The 15,782-nt window shown below is 42.8% G+C and overlaps 1 protein-coding gene across 1 annotated transcript in view; it reads right to left on the reverse strand.

Moving 5' to 3' along the window:
* KCNH8 (potassium voltage-gated channel subfamily H member 8) overlaps nt 1-15,782 on the reverse strand; it is a 493,246-nt gene that overhangs the window by 303,201 nt on the left and 174,263 nt on the right. Inside the window, exon 2 of the mRNA XM_070388278.1 lies at nt 11,939-12,172. Within this exon, the coding sequence (XP_070244379.1) occupies nt 11,939-12,172 (234 nt within the window). The remainder of the gene's footprint in view (nt 1-11,938; nt 12,173-15,782) is intronic.

A 15,782-nucleotide genomic window follows, 5' to 3' on the forward strand; every position in this document is an offset into this window, starting at 1 on the left:
TCATGCTCGCTAACCCCATCCGGAAGCAGCGTGGTGTTGCAACTGCCCAAGTTCTCTGACTTCAGCAAGGCAGCAGGACTGTGCTTCGTAAAGTGGCAAGAGGTGTGCTCCTGGGGCAGGTGGAGAGTGTAATGATGGCATCGGTCAGCGCCTCTGTCTCCAGGAAGTCTCACCTGCCCCCAGCCCTTCAGCAGAGGCTTTCACATTAGCAGATGAGTCCTTTTCACATAGCCTAGGTGCTTCACACGGAGAAGGCAATGGCACCCCACTCCAGTGTTCTTGCCTTGAGAATCCCAGGGATGGAGGAGCCTGGTGGGCTGCCGTCTATGGGGCTCTAAGAGTCAGACACGACTGAGTGACTTCATTTTCACTCTTCACCTTCATGCACTGGAGAAGGAAATGGCAACCCACTCCAGTGTTCTTGCCTGGAGAATCCCAGGGACGGGGGAGCCTGGTGGGCTGCCGTCTATGGGGTCGCACAGAGTCAGACACGACTGAAGCGACTTAGCAGCAGCAGCAGATGCTTCACAAACTGCTGTTTCTTCACTGGGTCTTGGGGTGTGTGAGATTGTATGTGAGCTCTCTGAAAAGGAAACCTCAGTTTGTTACAGCACTTTGGGTCCCTTGGACATAACCTCCGTCAGTTTTCTCAGCCAGGCATTTTGGGGCTCATCACTCCAGTGGCGTTCCCAGGGGCCAGGGTGTCTGATGTGGGGCCCTACCCCTTAACTCCTCCGGGAGACACACTGGATACCCAAGGTCCCTCCCTACTGTGAGTCACTGTGTCAGGGTAGGGACTTGGCGAGATCATGGCTCTACATTTCCTACCCAGCTCACTGTGGCCCTTTTAACGTTTCATGTAGCTTTCAGATCTTTGTCAGAGGGAAATGATCCACATGTGGCTAGCGATCTGATGTGTCCACAGAGGAGGTGAGGGCAGGGTCTTCCTATGCTCTTGTCCAGGACTCTTCTCTTCTTGGCATTAATCTTTCCAGACATTTTACTACGGCACGTGAAAATCAACTAGAGAAATGCGAAGTGCACCAGTGAGTAAAGAGAGTGAACAATGGAGAACTGCTGGGGCAGCGGCAAGGTGAGCATACGCTTCTGCGTTCACGTCATTTCTCTGCCTCACAGTCTCTCCATCTGTAAATGTGATGTAATTCATGTTTACTTCGAAGTCTTATTAGAAAAATTAAATAAAATAGCATGTGTGCTGCGTGGCAAAATATAATGGATTAATTATTACTTAGATTTTGTGTCTCACTTTTATTCATGTTAAATGTTTAATAATGGCATATTGAACTTAAATATAAATAAAGTATATTTATTTATGATTACCTTCTGTTTGAGCTAGAGATCGCTGTTTTCCATAGAGAACAGTGATTTAAATTTCTTTTGCTTACAATTTGAGTAAAAATAACAGAGCCAACTTAAAGAAAAATGTTAAGCAAGCAATATTTCAGCAGGCATATGGAAATGAATGAAAAATCTTGAAGGTGACATGAGTCTGTGAATTAAGAGAGTTTTCCACAACTCTGTCAGGCTCAAGATTCCCTTCTGTATCAAACACTTATATTTCCCTCTTTTCTATTTAGAACTGAAAAATTAAAATAAAAAAAAAGAAACCACCTACCGACAATACACATTATTTTCAGAAAAGTGACAGTCTATATTATTAACAGTAATATAACAGAAATAAAAGTGAAGTTGTCTCTGATAAAATAATAGACACCTCAACATAAAATGTGCAGGTGTGACTGACTACAGCAGAAGATGTCATCAAAAGTTGGACCAATACGTGGAGTCACTGGGAATGCGACAACTCCAAGCACAAAACGCGTTCAGATGTGCTGCGTCTGTGACAAGTATTCTGAGTCAGTGACAAAGTCTTCTGAGATGGTGAATTCAGAGCAAGATAAAACTCAATCTTCTCTCATTACACTGTGGTTTTATTCTTAGAAATTCAATAGAAAATTAAAGCCTTCCACAAACACACCGTGTGTTGAGTTCCTAGTTCAGGTCGTTAGCAACCAGGGTTTGGCTTCCTGGAAGCCTGGCAGGCACCAGGAAGTCACGCAGTGCACAGCGCTGTATTATAAACTGCGGGCAGCACGTTGTACAGCGGACCCTCACGATTTACTCTTCTTGCACAACTGAAACTTTACATCCACTGAGCACCATTCTCCATCTAGCCCTCCTCTCAGCCCCCGCCAATGGCCATTCTAGTCTCTGCTTCTTTAAGTCTGACTACTTGAGATACATCATATAAGGGGACCATAATAGACTTACTTCATCTAGCATAATTTTAACAGGTAGATCTCATGTTAGATGTTCTTGCCACAAAAAACAAAACAAATAACAAAAAATCAGAAAAGAACACAGGAAATTTTTAGATGATGGATGTGTTTAGTACCTTATTGTGGTGATGATATCATAAGTATATGCAAATGTCCAAACTCATAAATATAGACACACGAAGCATTTGAAATGTTTTGTCTACCAGTTATACCTCAATAAAACTCAGAAAGAAAGAAAAAGAGAGAAAATGAAGGAAGGGAGGGAGGTAGAGAAGAAAGAAAGAGAGGGAGGGAGGGGGGAAGAAAAGGAGGAAAGAGGGAAGGAAGGAAACCAGGAAGGAAGAAAGAAGGAAAAGAAAGAGAAAGCCAAGTCAAAACTGGGCAATTTTCAATTGCAAGGCCATCCCATATGACAATATGTCTAGCATCTGTAACTCCTGCCCGTTAAATGTCAAAAGTACCCCCAATTTTGAGTTAGAGGATTTTTATACATTCTAGTTTCTTTACTCACAATCTTAGGCAAGTGGCTTAAATTCTAATCTGCTTAATGTAAATATAACCACATGTTATAGGCTGACTTTTGCCCTCCCAAAAGAATAAGTTAGAATCCTAACCCACACTATCTCAAAATGTAACCTTATTTGGACACAGCGTTACTATGGAGACAAGATGAAGTCATTAGGATGGGCACTAATCCAATAAGACTGATGTCATGTTAACGTGGGAAAATCTGGACACAGCCACCCAGGCAGGGAGGATAGTGTGGGGAGACGAGAGCAGAGATCAGGGCAATGCTTCTACAGAGTAAAGAACACCAAAGCATGCCAGAAAACCATGAGGAGCTAAGGGAGAGGTACAGGACAGATTCTTCCTCTTCGTCCTCAGGAGAAAGCACCCCACCTGACCCCTTGGTCTCAGAATTCTAGACAAGCTTCTGCTGTTTAAGCCACTCATTTTGTGGTACTTTGTTATGATAGCCCTAGCAAACTAACATATCAGGATAATATTTTTACAAAATTAACTGTATCATTTTAATTTTCTTCTCAAATCTTTGTTGTCTCACAGCATTTCTCTTCCTGTTGAGTCTACTTAATGTAAAAATAGGCCTGAAAGATAAGCGTTCTACAGAGAAGATATGCTAAGATACACATCTTAAGGTTGGGGTTTGTAGATTCAAACATGATGATCCTCCATGACACAGAGATGATGTAATTTTCCACCATTAACATTTAGCCAAGAAACTAAAGTCTGGAAGAAGGTGAAGACAACATAACCTCCCAGCCGGTCCATCCTCAGCTGGAGGGATTGTGAGCAAGGAGAAGAGGCAGAGTTAATCTCCTGTCTGTGAGTTTCCACAGTTTGAGCCTGGGAAAAGTGGTGTCTGTGTAGTTTTCTTATTATTTTATTTTTTCTTTTATTAAAATTTTATTTTTTAATACATTTTGAGGTTACTTTCTATTTACAGTTATTACAAAATATTAGCTATATTCCCCTTGTTGTACAATACATCCTTGTAGACAATCTTATGTCCAATAGTGTTTCAATAGTTTTTTGTAAACACTGAAGGCAGAGAGACCATTTACCTTCTCTCTGGGACTCTTGAGAGAAGCTGATTGCCAGGCTGTCTGTCTCCCAGCACGAGAGTGCCTGATGCCTACTTTCGAGGAAACAAGACAGTTTTAAGGATGTGTACTTGGAGGCTCTACTTGCTTCCACGTGTGAAGGATGGGAGGGCTTACCTGAAGTATCTCTAAGCCTCCCAAGTCTAGCAATATGAGTGTAGAGAACAATAATAAAGGCTTTGATTCGTGGCGTGATGAAAGGGGAGGCAAAAATGGAGAGGGATCTACTGCGGTTTCAAGAGCAAAGGGAGGGTGAAGTCATGTCAGGCTCACCACCAGCCATAATTTGCAGCTGTAAACACTAAAAAGAGAGCATCAGACAGATGGGCCAGGCGTGAAACAAGGAATTTATAAGCAGTTAGGGGGACCCTTTCTATAGTATGCCTCGAGTTCAGATAAGCTCCTCACATTCCAACCATGGAAACAGAAATTTGGAGAGAAAGAAAGGAGAAGGAAATAAAAAAAAAAAAAAAAAAGAGCTTATATACCCAAAGCAATTATACTTTATCTAAAGAGATATTTTAAAAATACAGCAGTGGTAATGGAAACATTGGTTTTGAAATTTCCCAATCCTTTCACAAAATTAAAGTAACTAAGATAGTAAAATCAGAAATCCTCAAAATACATATACGACAGTGTGTCCCCATAAAACTGAGAACACAGGATGATGGGCAACACCAGCCAAGAAGCTTGACCCTTGCAGGAAGAGCAGCTTTATGAGGAAGAAAAAAAGAAGGTAAAAAAGAAGGCTCATAATAGCTCTAGAGTGTGGGACCTCATAATCTGTCAACAGGTACCGACTCCCCAAAGCAGAAATCCTCTGGAAGTAGAGGGCTCCACACACAGATCTGAGGACAATTAAAACTAGCAGAGAGCTTCCCAGTCCCGTTTGAAGATGAGTAAAAATGGGTTACAGAAAGATAGCATGGTGTGGGAGTTGTCTGAGCATTCAGCGCTTTCAGAAAATTCAGCAGAAAGTTTTTGTTGGATGTATAGAATTCACCAAGGTATGGAACTATTAATATAGTGAGGATAAAGTGTGGGAACCTGAGCTTTACTTGGTCAGAGCAGGAAAATCAAATAACACTGTGAAAGAGGCCCTGACTAGGAAAGCAGACCTGGCTCAGAAAGTAGCAAAAACTGCAGCTGGATGGAGAAGGCATCGACACGAGAACTTTGGGGGAATGGCAAAGGATCTGCAGAGTTAGGGATGTTTTCCGGCACACCTCTATTTCCAATATTCTTAAAGGTGAGAAGAACGCATCTTATTCAAGCATGACAGCAGAACAGGATGAAAGAAGAGATAAAGAGAAACTTATTTGAATACAGATGCAGAAAATCAGAGCGAGTGAGTGACAGTCGCTCAGTTATGTCTGACTCTTTGTGACCCCATGGACCGTAGCCTGCCAGGCTCCTCTGTCCTTGGAGTTCTCCAGGCAAGAAGACTGGAGTGGGATGCCATTTCATTCATTGCCACAAAAAGTCAAGACACCCAAAATATTCCATAGGCACACAAAGCCTAACTATTTCAAAAGTAAAAGGGAATTTAAAGAAGCAATTTTCAAAAGTAAAAGGCAATTAAGGAAAATAACTGAATCGGTGTATGCTATGCATGAAACAACAGCATGAATAGCATACACTGATTTAGAAAAGCTCAGGAATAAAATTACTAGAGGATGAATTCTACGTCTTCAAAATCCACATGTTGAAGCCCGAATCTCCATTATCGCAAAACATGACTGTATTTGGAGATGGGGTCTGTAAAGACATAACTAATTTGAATTGAAGTCATAAGGTGGGCTCCAATCTGACTGGTGTCCTTACAAGAAGAGGAGATTGGAACAAAGACACACAAAGGACGACCACAGGAAGACAAAGAGAGGAGGAAACAGCCATCTCTAAGCCACGGAAAGAGGCTTCAGAAGAAACCAACCCATCCAACACCTTGATTTGCAGCTTCTAGCCTCCAGAATTGTAAGAAAATAAATTTCTGTTGTTTAAGAAACCCAGTCTGTGGTTTGTGATGGAAGCCCTAACTAAGACAGTAGGCAAAAGAATGATAGAAATAATATGAGCTAACTGAGCTCAGGAGGGGACATAAATGAAAAGACAAATAACTGAAGACTTGAAGAAATACAGTGTGAATAGATAAACCACAAAAGGAAAGGAAAGAAAAACACTGCACAAGTAAAAACAATGAAAAAGAAAAATTAAAAAGAGAAAGAAAATAATATGTACAGAGGACAGGCAAGGATCCAACACCATGTAATAAGTAATCGTAAAGAGGAAAATCAAAGCAAGAAGACAGATCAGTGATGATTAAAATCCCAGAAAAATTTCCAAGTAAAAGGGACTTAAACACTACAGGGCATATCACGCATCAGGAGAGAAGAATCTGACCCCCAAAATTCTATATCATGTATCAGTAACCTGGATGTAGGCTAAATCCAGCCCACTTCCTATGTTTGTAAATAAAATCTTTATTGGAAGACAGTAACATGTATTCGTTTATATATTTTCTAGGGTTGTTTTCAGACTATGATGACACAGACGGGTACTTGCAACACAGGCTGTATGGACTATAAAATTCATAATATGCATAATACTTACTCTCTAATTATAGAAAAATTGTGCTGACTCTAGCCTATGCCAAGATATATTCTAGTACAACTATTAGATTAAAATAAAATGAAGAAACAAAATGAAATGACAGGAAATGAAATGAAATAATGAAATAATTACTTGAACATCCAGGACAAAACCCCAACTCAATTAGCAGCAGTTTTAGAGTAAAACAATACTCTATGCAAGTCCATGAGAATAAACACAATTGAGATGGTAAAGTGAATAAAACACTAACGAAAGGTTTAATTTTCAGCAAACTGGTCTGCAAGTACGAAAGACCACGGTCATACTGTTATTACACGCAAGAGTTCAGGGAAACAGTTTCCATGTGCTCTTCCTGAGACGGCTCAGAGAATAAGCTTCTGATACCCAAGACATGATCAGAGACACTGTAGAACGGAATCTATGGTGATCATGAAGCATATTTCACTGTAGCATTAAGGCTGAATGAAGACAGATAGGCGTGACAGAGTGCATGAAGTTGTACTGAACGCTCTGACAATGTAAATATAACTGCGGAAGAGAGGAGAGGGGAGGCACGCAGACAACAAGGTAAGCAGACGGCGAGTGCTGCGCATCCTACAGACTTAACATCAAGTGGTACTGACAGTACATCCCTTTCAGTTAGCGAGTGGGGAGAAGAGCAGGGAGAAGTGGCTCCTGGTGATACTGATATAACAGTTCTTATGATAGGAAACGAGGAAAAATCTTTAAAAAGTGGGACTGTATAACATAAACATCTTATATAAAAATAACTTGAAAAAAACCCCAAAACTTTCCAAATAACAACAGCAGTACTTCAAAGAGAGATAGCAAAGAGAAGAGATCACATTCTGGAGTGAACACAAATAATCTGTAGGGGATTTATTGAATTGACCAAGTGATACTGTGATGGATCCACGTGACGGACAACTGTGAGAGAGTAAGATGGAGCCATACGATGTCCTACTATGTAGTACTATGATGATGGGCCCAAGTGACGTAATGCTGTAACTAGGACGGATGCGTATGATGTCCTACTATGTAATACTATGATGATGGGCCCAAGTGACGTAATGCTGTAACTAGGACGGATGCGTACGATGTCCTACTATGTAATACTATGATGATGGGCCCAAGTGACGTAATGCTGTAACTAGGACGGATGCGTATGATGTCCTACTATGTAATACTATGATGATGGGCCCAAATGACATAATGCTGTAACTAGGACGGATGCGTATGATGTCCTACTATGTAATACTATGATGATGGGCCCAAATGACGTAATGCTGTAACTAGGACGGATGCGTATGATGTCCTACTATGTAATACTATGATGATGGGCCCAAGTGACATAATGCTGTAACTAGGACGGATGCGTATGATGTCCTACTATGTAATACTCCGTAGTCCTATGATGGATCCATAGGATGTAAGGATGTAACTGACTAGGATGGATGCATATGATGTCCTACTATGTAATACTATGATGATGGGCCCAAATGACATAATGCTGTAACTAGGACGGATGCGTATGATGTCCTACTATGTAATACTATGATGATGGGCCCAAATGACATAATGCTGTAACTAGGACGGATGCGTATGATGTCCTACTATGTAATACTATGATGATGGGCCCAAGTGACATAATGCTGTAACTAGGACGGATGCGTATGATGTCCTACTATGTAATACTCCGTAGTCCTATGATGGATCCATAGGATGTAAGGATGTAACTGACTAGGATGGATGCATATGATGTCCTACTATGTAATACTATGATGATGGGCCCAAATGACATAATGCTGTAACTAGGACGGATGCGTATGATGTCCTACTATGTAATACTATGATGATGGGCCCAAGTGACATAATGCTGTAACTAGGACGGATGCGTATGATGTCCTACTATGTAATACTCCGTAGTCCTATGATGGATCCATAGGATGTAAGGATGTAACTGACTAGGACGGATGCGTATGATGTCCTACTATGTAATACTATGATGATGGGCCCAAATGACGTAATGCTGTAACTAGGACGGATGCGTATGATGTCCTACTATGTAATACTATGATGATGGGCCCAAATGACATAATGCTGTAACTAGGACGGATGCGTATGATGTCCTACTATGTAATACTATGATGATGGGCCCAAATGACATAATGCTGTAACTAGGACGGATGCGTATGATGTCCTACTATGTAATACTCCGTAGTCCTATGATGGATCCATAGGATGTAAGGGTGTAACTGACTAGGATGGATGCATATGATGTCCTACTATGTAATACTATGATGATGGGCCCAAATGACATAATGCTGTAACTAGGACGGATGCGTATGATGTCCTACTATGTAATACTATGATGATGGGCCCAAATGACATAATGCTGTAACTAGGATGGATGCATATGATGTCCTACTATGTAATACTACGTTCTCCTATGATGGATCCATAGGATGGAGTGCTGAGAAAAGAATGGGTGACTGCCACTCAGCATGTGTTGTTCTGCAAGGTACACGCCATTGTAAAGGATATTGTTCTGCAAGTTACAGAACAGGGCGCAAAGTATGCTGTGTGTACGAAAAGGAGGGAACCACACAGGTATAACTATCTCTGATATTAAAAAAAAAACAAGGAGAGGATAAGCATCAACTTGACAAAATGGTCTCCCGGGTTAGCACACCCACACATCTGATCAGCCACGGTGATGCCTTTTGCGTATCAGCAGAAGCAAAGCGGGCAGCTTTATGAGAAGACGTCCTAGTGGCACTATTTCTGGTACATAGGCAGAACCTAGGGAGTTTAGAGGGAGGACAGTAACGAGCAACGTTAGCTCCTGCACATAAACGTATAAAACACGGCTCTATGTTAGCCAGAGAAGATTCTGTGTATTATGTTTATCTGTGAAACTAGCTATCCTTCTTAATTATTTCTTATTTTGTAAAACCTTTATTCTTTCTTGGTCCTTTAAAGTGTTGCATCCAAAGAGGTCCAAGAGCAGTGGGCATTTTTATGACAAAGCAGGTTCAGGAAACCCTGCTGGGGGTTCACTCCCACCTGAGCTCTATGTTTCCACACATCTGGCCTCTAAGGTCTCCATCTTTTGGCCTTGCCACCTTCTCCTCCTCAGCCTAAACCTTTCTCAGAGGTGTCCCATTTGGATATTGTGAGAAGGTGTAAAAAGGAAGAAACAAGTGGATTTGCAGAGACCAGTACAAGGCACCTATCTTAAGAAAGGCAAGTCTGCAGTCAGCAGATACTTCAGAAGAAGCTTTTCCTGTCTGTTTGTTCACCGGATGGCAGTTTTACCACTCCCTACCAGTCTGCATTCTCAGGATGGCCTCTACTTTCTTTCATCTCAGGCCCTCTCTCCAAGGATTGTGGCATTGTTAGAGGGAGCTAGAAGGCTTCTGCTTTATCATATGTGCAATGCAGGCCTGATCTGCTGACACTGAGAAGCACACAATGGCCTGGGCCTTCTTGCTGGTGCCAGAGAATCAGGTCTCCTACTCCTCCCAGAGGAGTGCTCCTTCCTGGTGCCAGAGAATCGGGTCTCCTACTCCTCCCAGAGGAGTGCTCGCCAACACTTCACGACCACCGTGCATCCAAATTTCACACCCTCGAGGAACGTCCTCCAAGGATAAATAACTCTGAAAAGGGGATGAAGTTCCACGTTCAGGTTCCAAAATCTCCTAAAAATGACCCCAACATTGAGTGTTAAAGAGGCCTGAGATGATGCTAATTGTCCACAATGCCCAGGACAAACCCCACGACAAAGAATCACTGGCCCCCAGTGTTGACAATGCCAAGGCTGAGAAACCTTGAATTAGAGTACAATTTAAACGTTGTAAAAAAAAGACCTAAGAAGAGAGTGACTCAAACCAGATGGAGCAGATCTGTCTTTGTCTAGGACGGGAAGGTGGGCCTGTAAGCACACGCAGCCTCCTGACCTGCTCTGCATTCGTCCATGCTGCCATCCTCGACAGTCAAACCTGGCTTTCCAGCCTTGCCTGAACATCCCGACCCTTACGTAGGCGCTTACCGGGGTTGTCATAACAAAATACCACAAACGGGGTGACTTAACGACAAACTTTATTTTCTCATAGTTCCAGACAGAGGCTGGACTTCCCAGATCAGGGTGAGGCCTCTCTCCTTGGCTTGTAGACAGCTACCTTATGGCTGGGTTTCCACACGACTTTTCCTCTACATACACACACTCCTGACGTCTCTTCCTCTTCATAGAAGGACACCAGTCATGTTGGACTACGACCCCATCCTTTGGACCTCACTTAACCTTAATTATATCTTTAAAGGCCCTATCTCTACAGCCACATCAGGGATTAGGGCTTTTTAAAAATGTATGTTTCTTTTTAATTGATTGATGATTGCTTTACAGGATTAGGGCTTTGATATATGTAATTTAAAGAGACATAATTCAGTCCACAACACCACAGGAAAGGATAAGAGAGACTACAGGGCAAACAACTTCATTTTTTAGGGAGTTTGCTCAGATACTGCATAAGTCATTCTTCTTTCACGTCGTTGCAGGAACCCTGCAACATGCCAAGCTAACTGCAAAGAAGGCTGGGGAACATTTTCTTTAGCTTGACGGTCATGTGCCCAGAGAAATAAAACCCAGGGGGCTATGGTACTCAAAGGAAAACTATTAAAGACAGAGAATTTTAGAAACTGGAAGACACGGTTTGCTCTCAGCTTTGATTTGGCTTTTCTCCAATATGACGCCTCCTGGATTCACTCCCCCTACCGCAGGATAATGATAGCTAGAGCCACGCAGGAGGGAATAGAAGCCATACCCATCCCTAGATACTTTCTCATTTAGGAGACCGTCACAAAGCCACACCCATAAAAACACTTGGTATTTCCCCAGTGGCAGTTTTGAGTCCAGGCACATTCACTCCCACCCTGAGACACTGTGTTTTCTCACTCTGTCTCCAGAATTTAAGAATGGGGAGAAAGGCTTTGTGGTCAGGAAACCGGAAAAGAAAATACCTACACTCATATCCTTTCAATTAGTTTTTATGCTAGCAGACATTTGAATCTCCGTCCCTAGTGACTCAATACTTTTTAAGTGTTCTTTAAGATGGAAAACTATCTCTGGATAGAAGATCATCTGTTACTATATTAACAACCATCATATCTGATATATATCTTAAGTATGACCACAACATAATAGTAATACACTCTATTTTAATATATATTAACTCAGTTAATATGTTGATTTTGTATAACTATAAGTTTTCTAAATTTTCAAGTAGTTTATGCTCTAAGATCATTAAGCCTTAATGGGAGTTACGGAGCAATCACACCAATGGCAGTTGAAAGAAGGTGACGTTTCACCACTGTCCAAGGAGCCCCCAACAAAGGAGGTCAACTCACCGTTCTTCTTATAGAACATAATTTCTCCTTTGAATTCTGTTTTTTCCTCCAAGGACTTTTCTATTTGAAGCATCAGTTGTTCATTAGTTTCAACTCCGAACAGGAATTTGCAGCTGCAACTCTTCTGCATGACTTCTGTTCGGGCAAATCCGGCGAGCTCACAGAAGCCATCCGAACAGTAGACGATGGGGAAACCCTTGGCCACCTGGGCGTTGGCGAGGATGAAGTTGCTATCTGCAGACCACCAAGGAGAAGACAGTCAGCAGGTAAACAAGCGTGAGAACTTCACAGTAAGGAATGATGAGCACATATATTTAGCTACCGGTACCTAAAGTGCATGTCCTGATGTGCTGGGGAAGAAAGGAGGCACCCCAGAACATAAAACGGCATTGACCTGCAGAAGTGTGCGTTAGCGTCAACTTCCGCTCGCACTTGAAACCCGCCATGTTAAGAACAGAGTATTTCTTAGCCTGCTTTGAGGCATTTACCATCTAGGTAGCAGGAAGGGTTGGTGTTTCTGAACATGGATTCTGGTTGACAGCTTGAGTCTGCCAATTGATAAACATATTATTCACATTCTAAACCTCAGTGTCCTTAGGTTTGATTTCCCTAAAAGCAGACTCTGAGACAAGGATGAGTGTCAGTATTTCACGTGGTTGGTGATTCCAGAAGTGAGGAAGTGGGCAGGGCAGTAAGAAATAAGGGAGGCAATAAAGGGTGAGACAGAAAGAGGTTTACAGCTATGAGCAACTGGGCACTGATTTGCGGATTGGGTGAGCGGGTGGGGGGCGCTGATTGGTGGATTGGGCGGGTGGGGTGTGCTGATAGGTGGATTGGGCGGGTGGGGTGCGCTGATTGGTGGATTGGGGGGGTGGGGTGCGCTGATTGGTGGATTGGGCGGGTGGGGTGCGCTGATTGGTGGATTGGGTGGGCGGGTGGGGTCGCTGATCCATGGATTGGGGGGGGTGGGTGGGGGGCACTGATCTGCGGATTGGGGGGATGGGTGGGGGGCACTGATCTGTGGATTGGGCGGGTGGGGGGAGCTAATCCATGGATTGGGCTGGCAAGTGGGGGGCACTGACTGGTGGGCTGTGAGAGTGATACTGTTGCTTACTTTACAGGTATGTTCTAGGGATTTGTGAGAAACAGTATAATATCTGGCACAAATAAGTACTCAATAAAAACCATTGTTAAGAGGATCATTCGCTCTTTCCATATATACACTACTGTGGATAAAATAGATAGCTAATGAGAACCTACTATGCGGCACAAGGAGCCCTATTCAGGGCTCTGTGGTGACCTAAATGGGAAGGAAATCCAGAAAAGAGGGGACGGATATATACATATAACTGACCGATTTCACTGAACAGCAGAAACCAACACAGCACTGCAAAACAATTATGCTCCACAAGAAATTAATTTAAAACGAGTATCATTCACATTTTACAGCTGTTATATTAACAGATAAGAAGAGTAAAGCGGTAGGACAAACAGCACACAATCGTTAGGTACTTAGAGAGAACTCCTGAAGGAGCGCCCACAAGGCAATATTCAGCGAAGGTTCAAGTTTTTTGAGATTAAATCAGAGGGATGTTTACAGACAAAAAGATGCATATTGGAGATGATGTTTAAGGCATGGAGAAAATGTGTTGGTGGGTGAATTTCAGGTTCAGAATGAATTAGAGACTGTTATGAAATCACTCATTCATTGATTCATGACACTATAGTTGAACATTGTCAGTGTCACAGAGGCTGGGATTTTAAAGATTAGAAAAAGAAAAATGGAAAGAACTACAGCATACATTGTTAAATGAAAAAATCAGGATTTAGTATAATATGTTATTTGACAGAAAATATATAAGCTCATATAATCATGCATATCTATGTATGCATGTGTGATTCGCTGTGTCTGACTCTTTGCAATCCCATAGACTGTAGCCCACCAGGCTCCTCTGTCCATGGGATTTTCCCAGGCAAGAATAATGGAGTAGGTTGCATTTCCTACTCCAGGGGATCTTCCCGACCCAGCGATCAAACCCAGGTCTCCAGCGTTTCCTGCACTGGCAGGTGGATTCTTTACCACTGAGCCACCTGCGAAGCCCATAAACGTTTGCCTGTATCCCCAAATAGGAAATGTTTGTATTTATCTAAAGCTAAGTCGGATAAACAGTAATTGCAGATGTCTTTAGGGAAGGTAACCATGGGCAAAGGTGATTAGAATACTGATTTTTGTCATATTCCTTTGAATTTTATACCATATGTTCTATGTATTGCTTATTCAAAAACTAGGATGTTTAAAAGAGGTTTGCAGCAGACATTGTACGTTGTATGCCATGAGAAAAGAGGAATTCCAGCTACTTCTGGGTAGCCAGCAGGACAAGCACTGAAGATGTACCCCATGGGCTTTCCCATCTTGTTAAAACGTTTACAGAGACTCCCAGTAGCTGGCAGAGCCGAACGCATGCTCCTCAGCTGTCCTCCAATCAGCCTCAGCCCAGAGTGCAAATCCAAGTGCTAACACCCGCATCCCGCCTGGGCCAGGCTGACCCCTCCACCTGCCCAGCCACCCTCTGCCTGTGCAGAGAACTGGAGCTTACATCACACTGGGAACCCTTCAAGGGTACATGCTTTGAGCCCGGAGCAGTGAGTTAAATTATCCAAGACCACTATTTAATTCTCTCACGCTTTGCAGGAGCATCTGTTGATGGTGTACTGCGTGCTGGACTTTGTTCGAGCTGCAGAGGCAAAAAAGTATTTTATTGACAGATGCCGTCCCTGCCCTTGAAGATCAGCCATGTGCCCACGGGAGTTCCCAGCTGGGTCTGGGGGGGCGCCCTCTTGCTGAGGCGATGGTCTTGGTCTCACCAACTTTGCACAGTTCTTTGTAACTCTGAGCATTAGCATCTCTTTCTCCCTCCATTCTAAAACCCTGGCTGAGAACTTGCTTAGAAAATGTAAATTCATTGCATTGGCAAAGTACTCAAACGTCCTAAAAGAGCTTTTAATGTGTTTTTTAGAAGTCATTTTTCAGTGGACCAGTGACATGTTGACTTTCTACTATAGACCAGGTGACAAGGTCTACCATGTGGCAGGTCCTAGGGTGAGCTGACAGAGGAGGTTAAAAGATGAATAAGTTATAGTCTCTATGGACTTCCCCTGTGGCTCAGATGGTAAAGCATCTGTCTACAGTGTGGGAGACCTGGGTTCGATCCCTGGGTCAGGAAGAGCCTCTGGAGAAGGAAATGGCACCCCACTCCAGTACTCTTGCCTGGAAAATCCCATGGACGGAGGAGCATAGTAGGCTACAGTCCATGGGGTCTCAAAGAGTCGGACACAACTGAGCGACTTCACTTCACTTCAAGTTATAGTCTCTAGCTTCAGGATGTTACAACTTAATTAAAGAAATGCATGAATATCAATAACATTAAAACACAGAGTATGATAAGCACCAAATCAGTGGCACACAGATAAGTACTATGAGGGTTGAGAAAGTGAAGATCCTGGGCTTTAAAAGTGATTAGCTAGGAATAAGACAAAAGTAGGTGGGAATAATTCAGAGCGGATGCCTGGATGAGCAGCTCAAAGGAGGAATGGCGAAAAGAACTGGAGACAGAGAGAACCAACGTTCCATTCTGTCCTAACCCCCGTCTCCCATGATTTCTGTTGCTGTTGCTGTTTACTTGCTAAGTCGTGTCCGACTCTTTGCGACCCCGTGGACTGTAGCCCACCAGGCTCCTCGGATCAAACCAGTGTCTCCTGCGTGGCAGGCGGATTCTTTGCACTGAGCCATTTGGGAAGCCCCTCTCGTGATTTAAATAGCCACAACAGCTTGTTTTTGTTGGTA

This window comes from Bos mutus, chromosome 1 (assembly GCF_027580195.1).
Source record: "Bos mutus isolate GX-2022 chromosome 1, NWIPB_WYAK_1.1, whole genome shotgun sequence".
Classification (NCBI taxonomy): Eukaryota; Metazoa; Chordata; class Mammalia; order Artiodactyla; family Bovidae; genus Bos; species Bos mutus.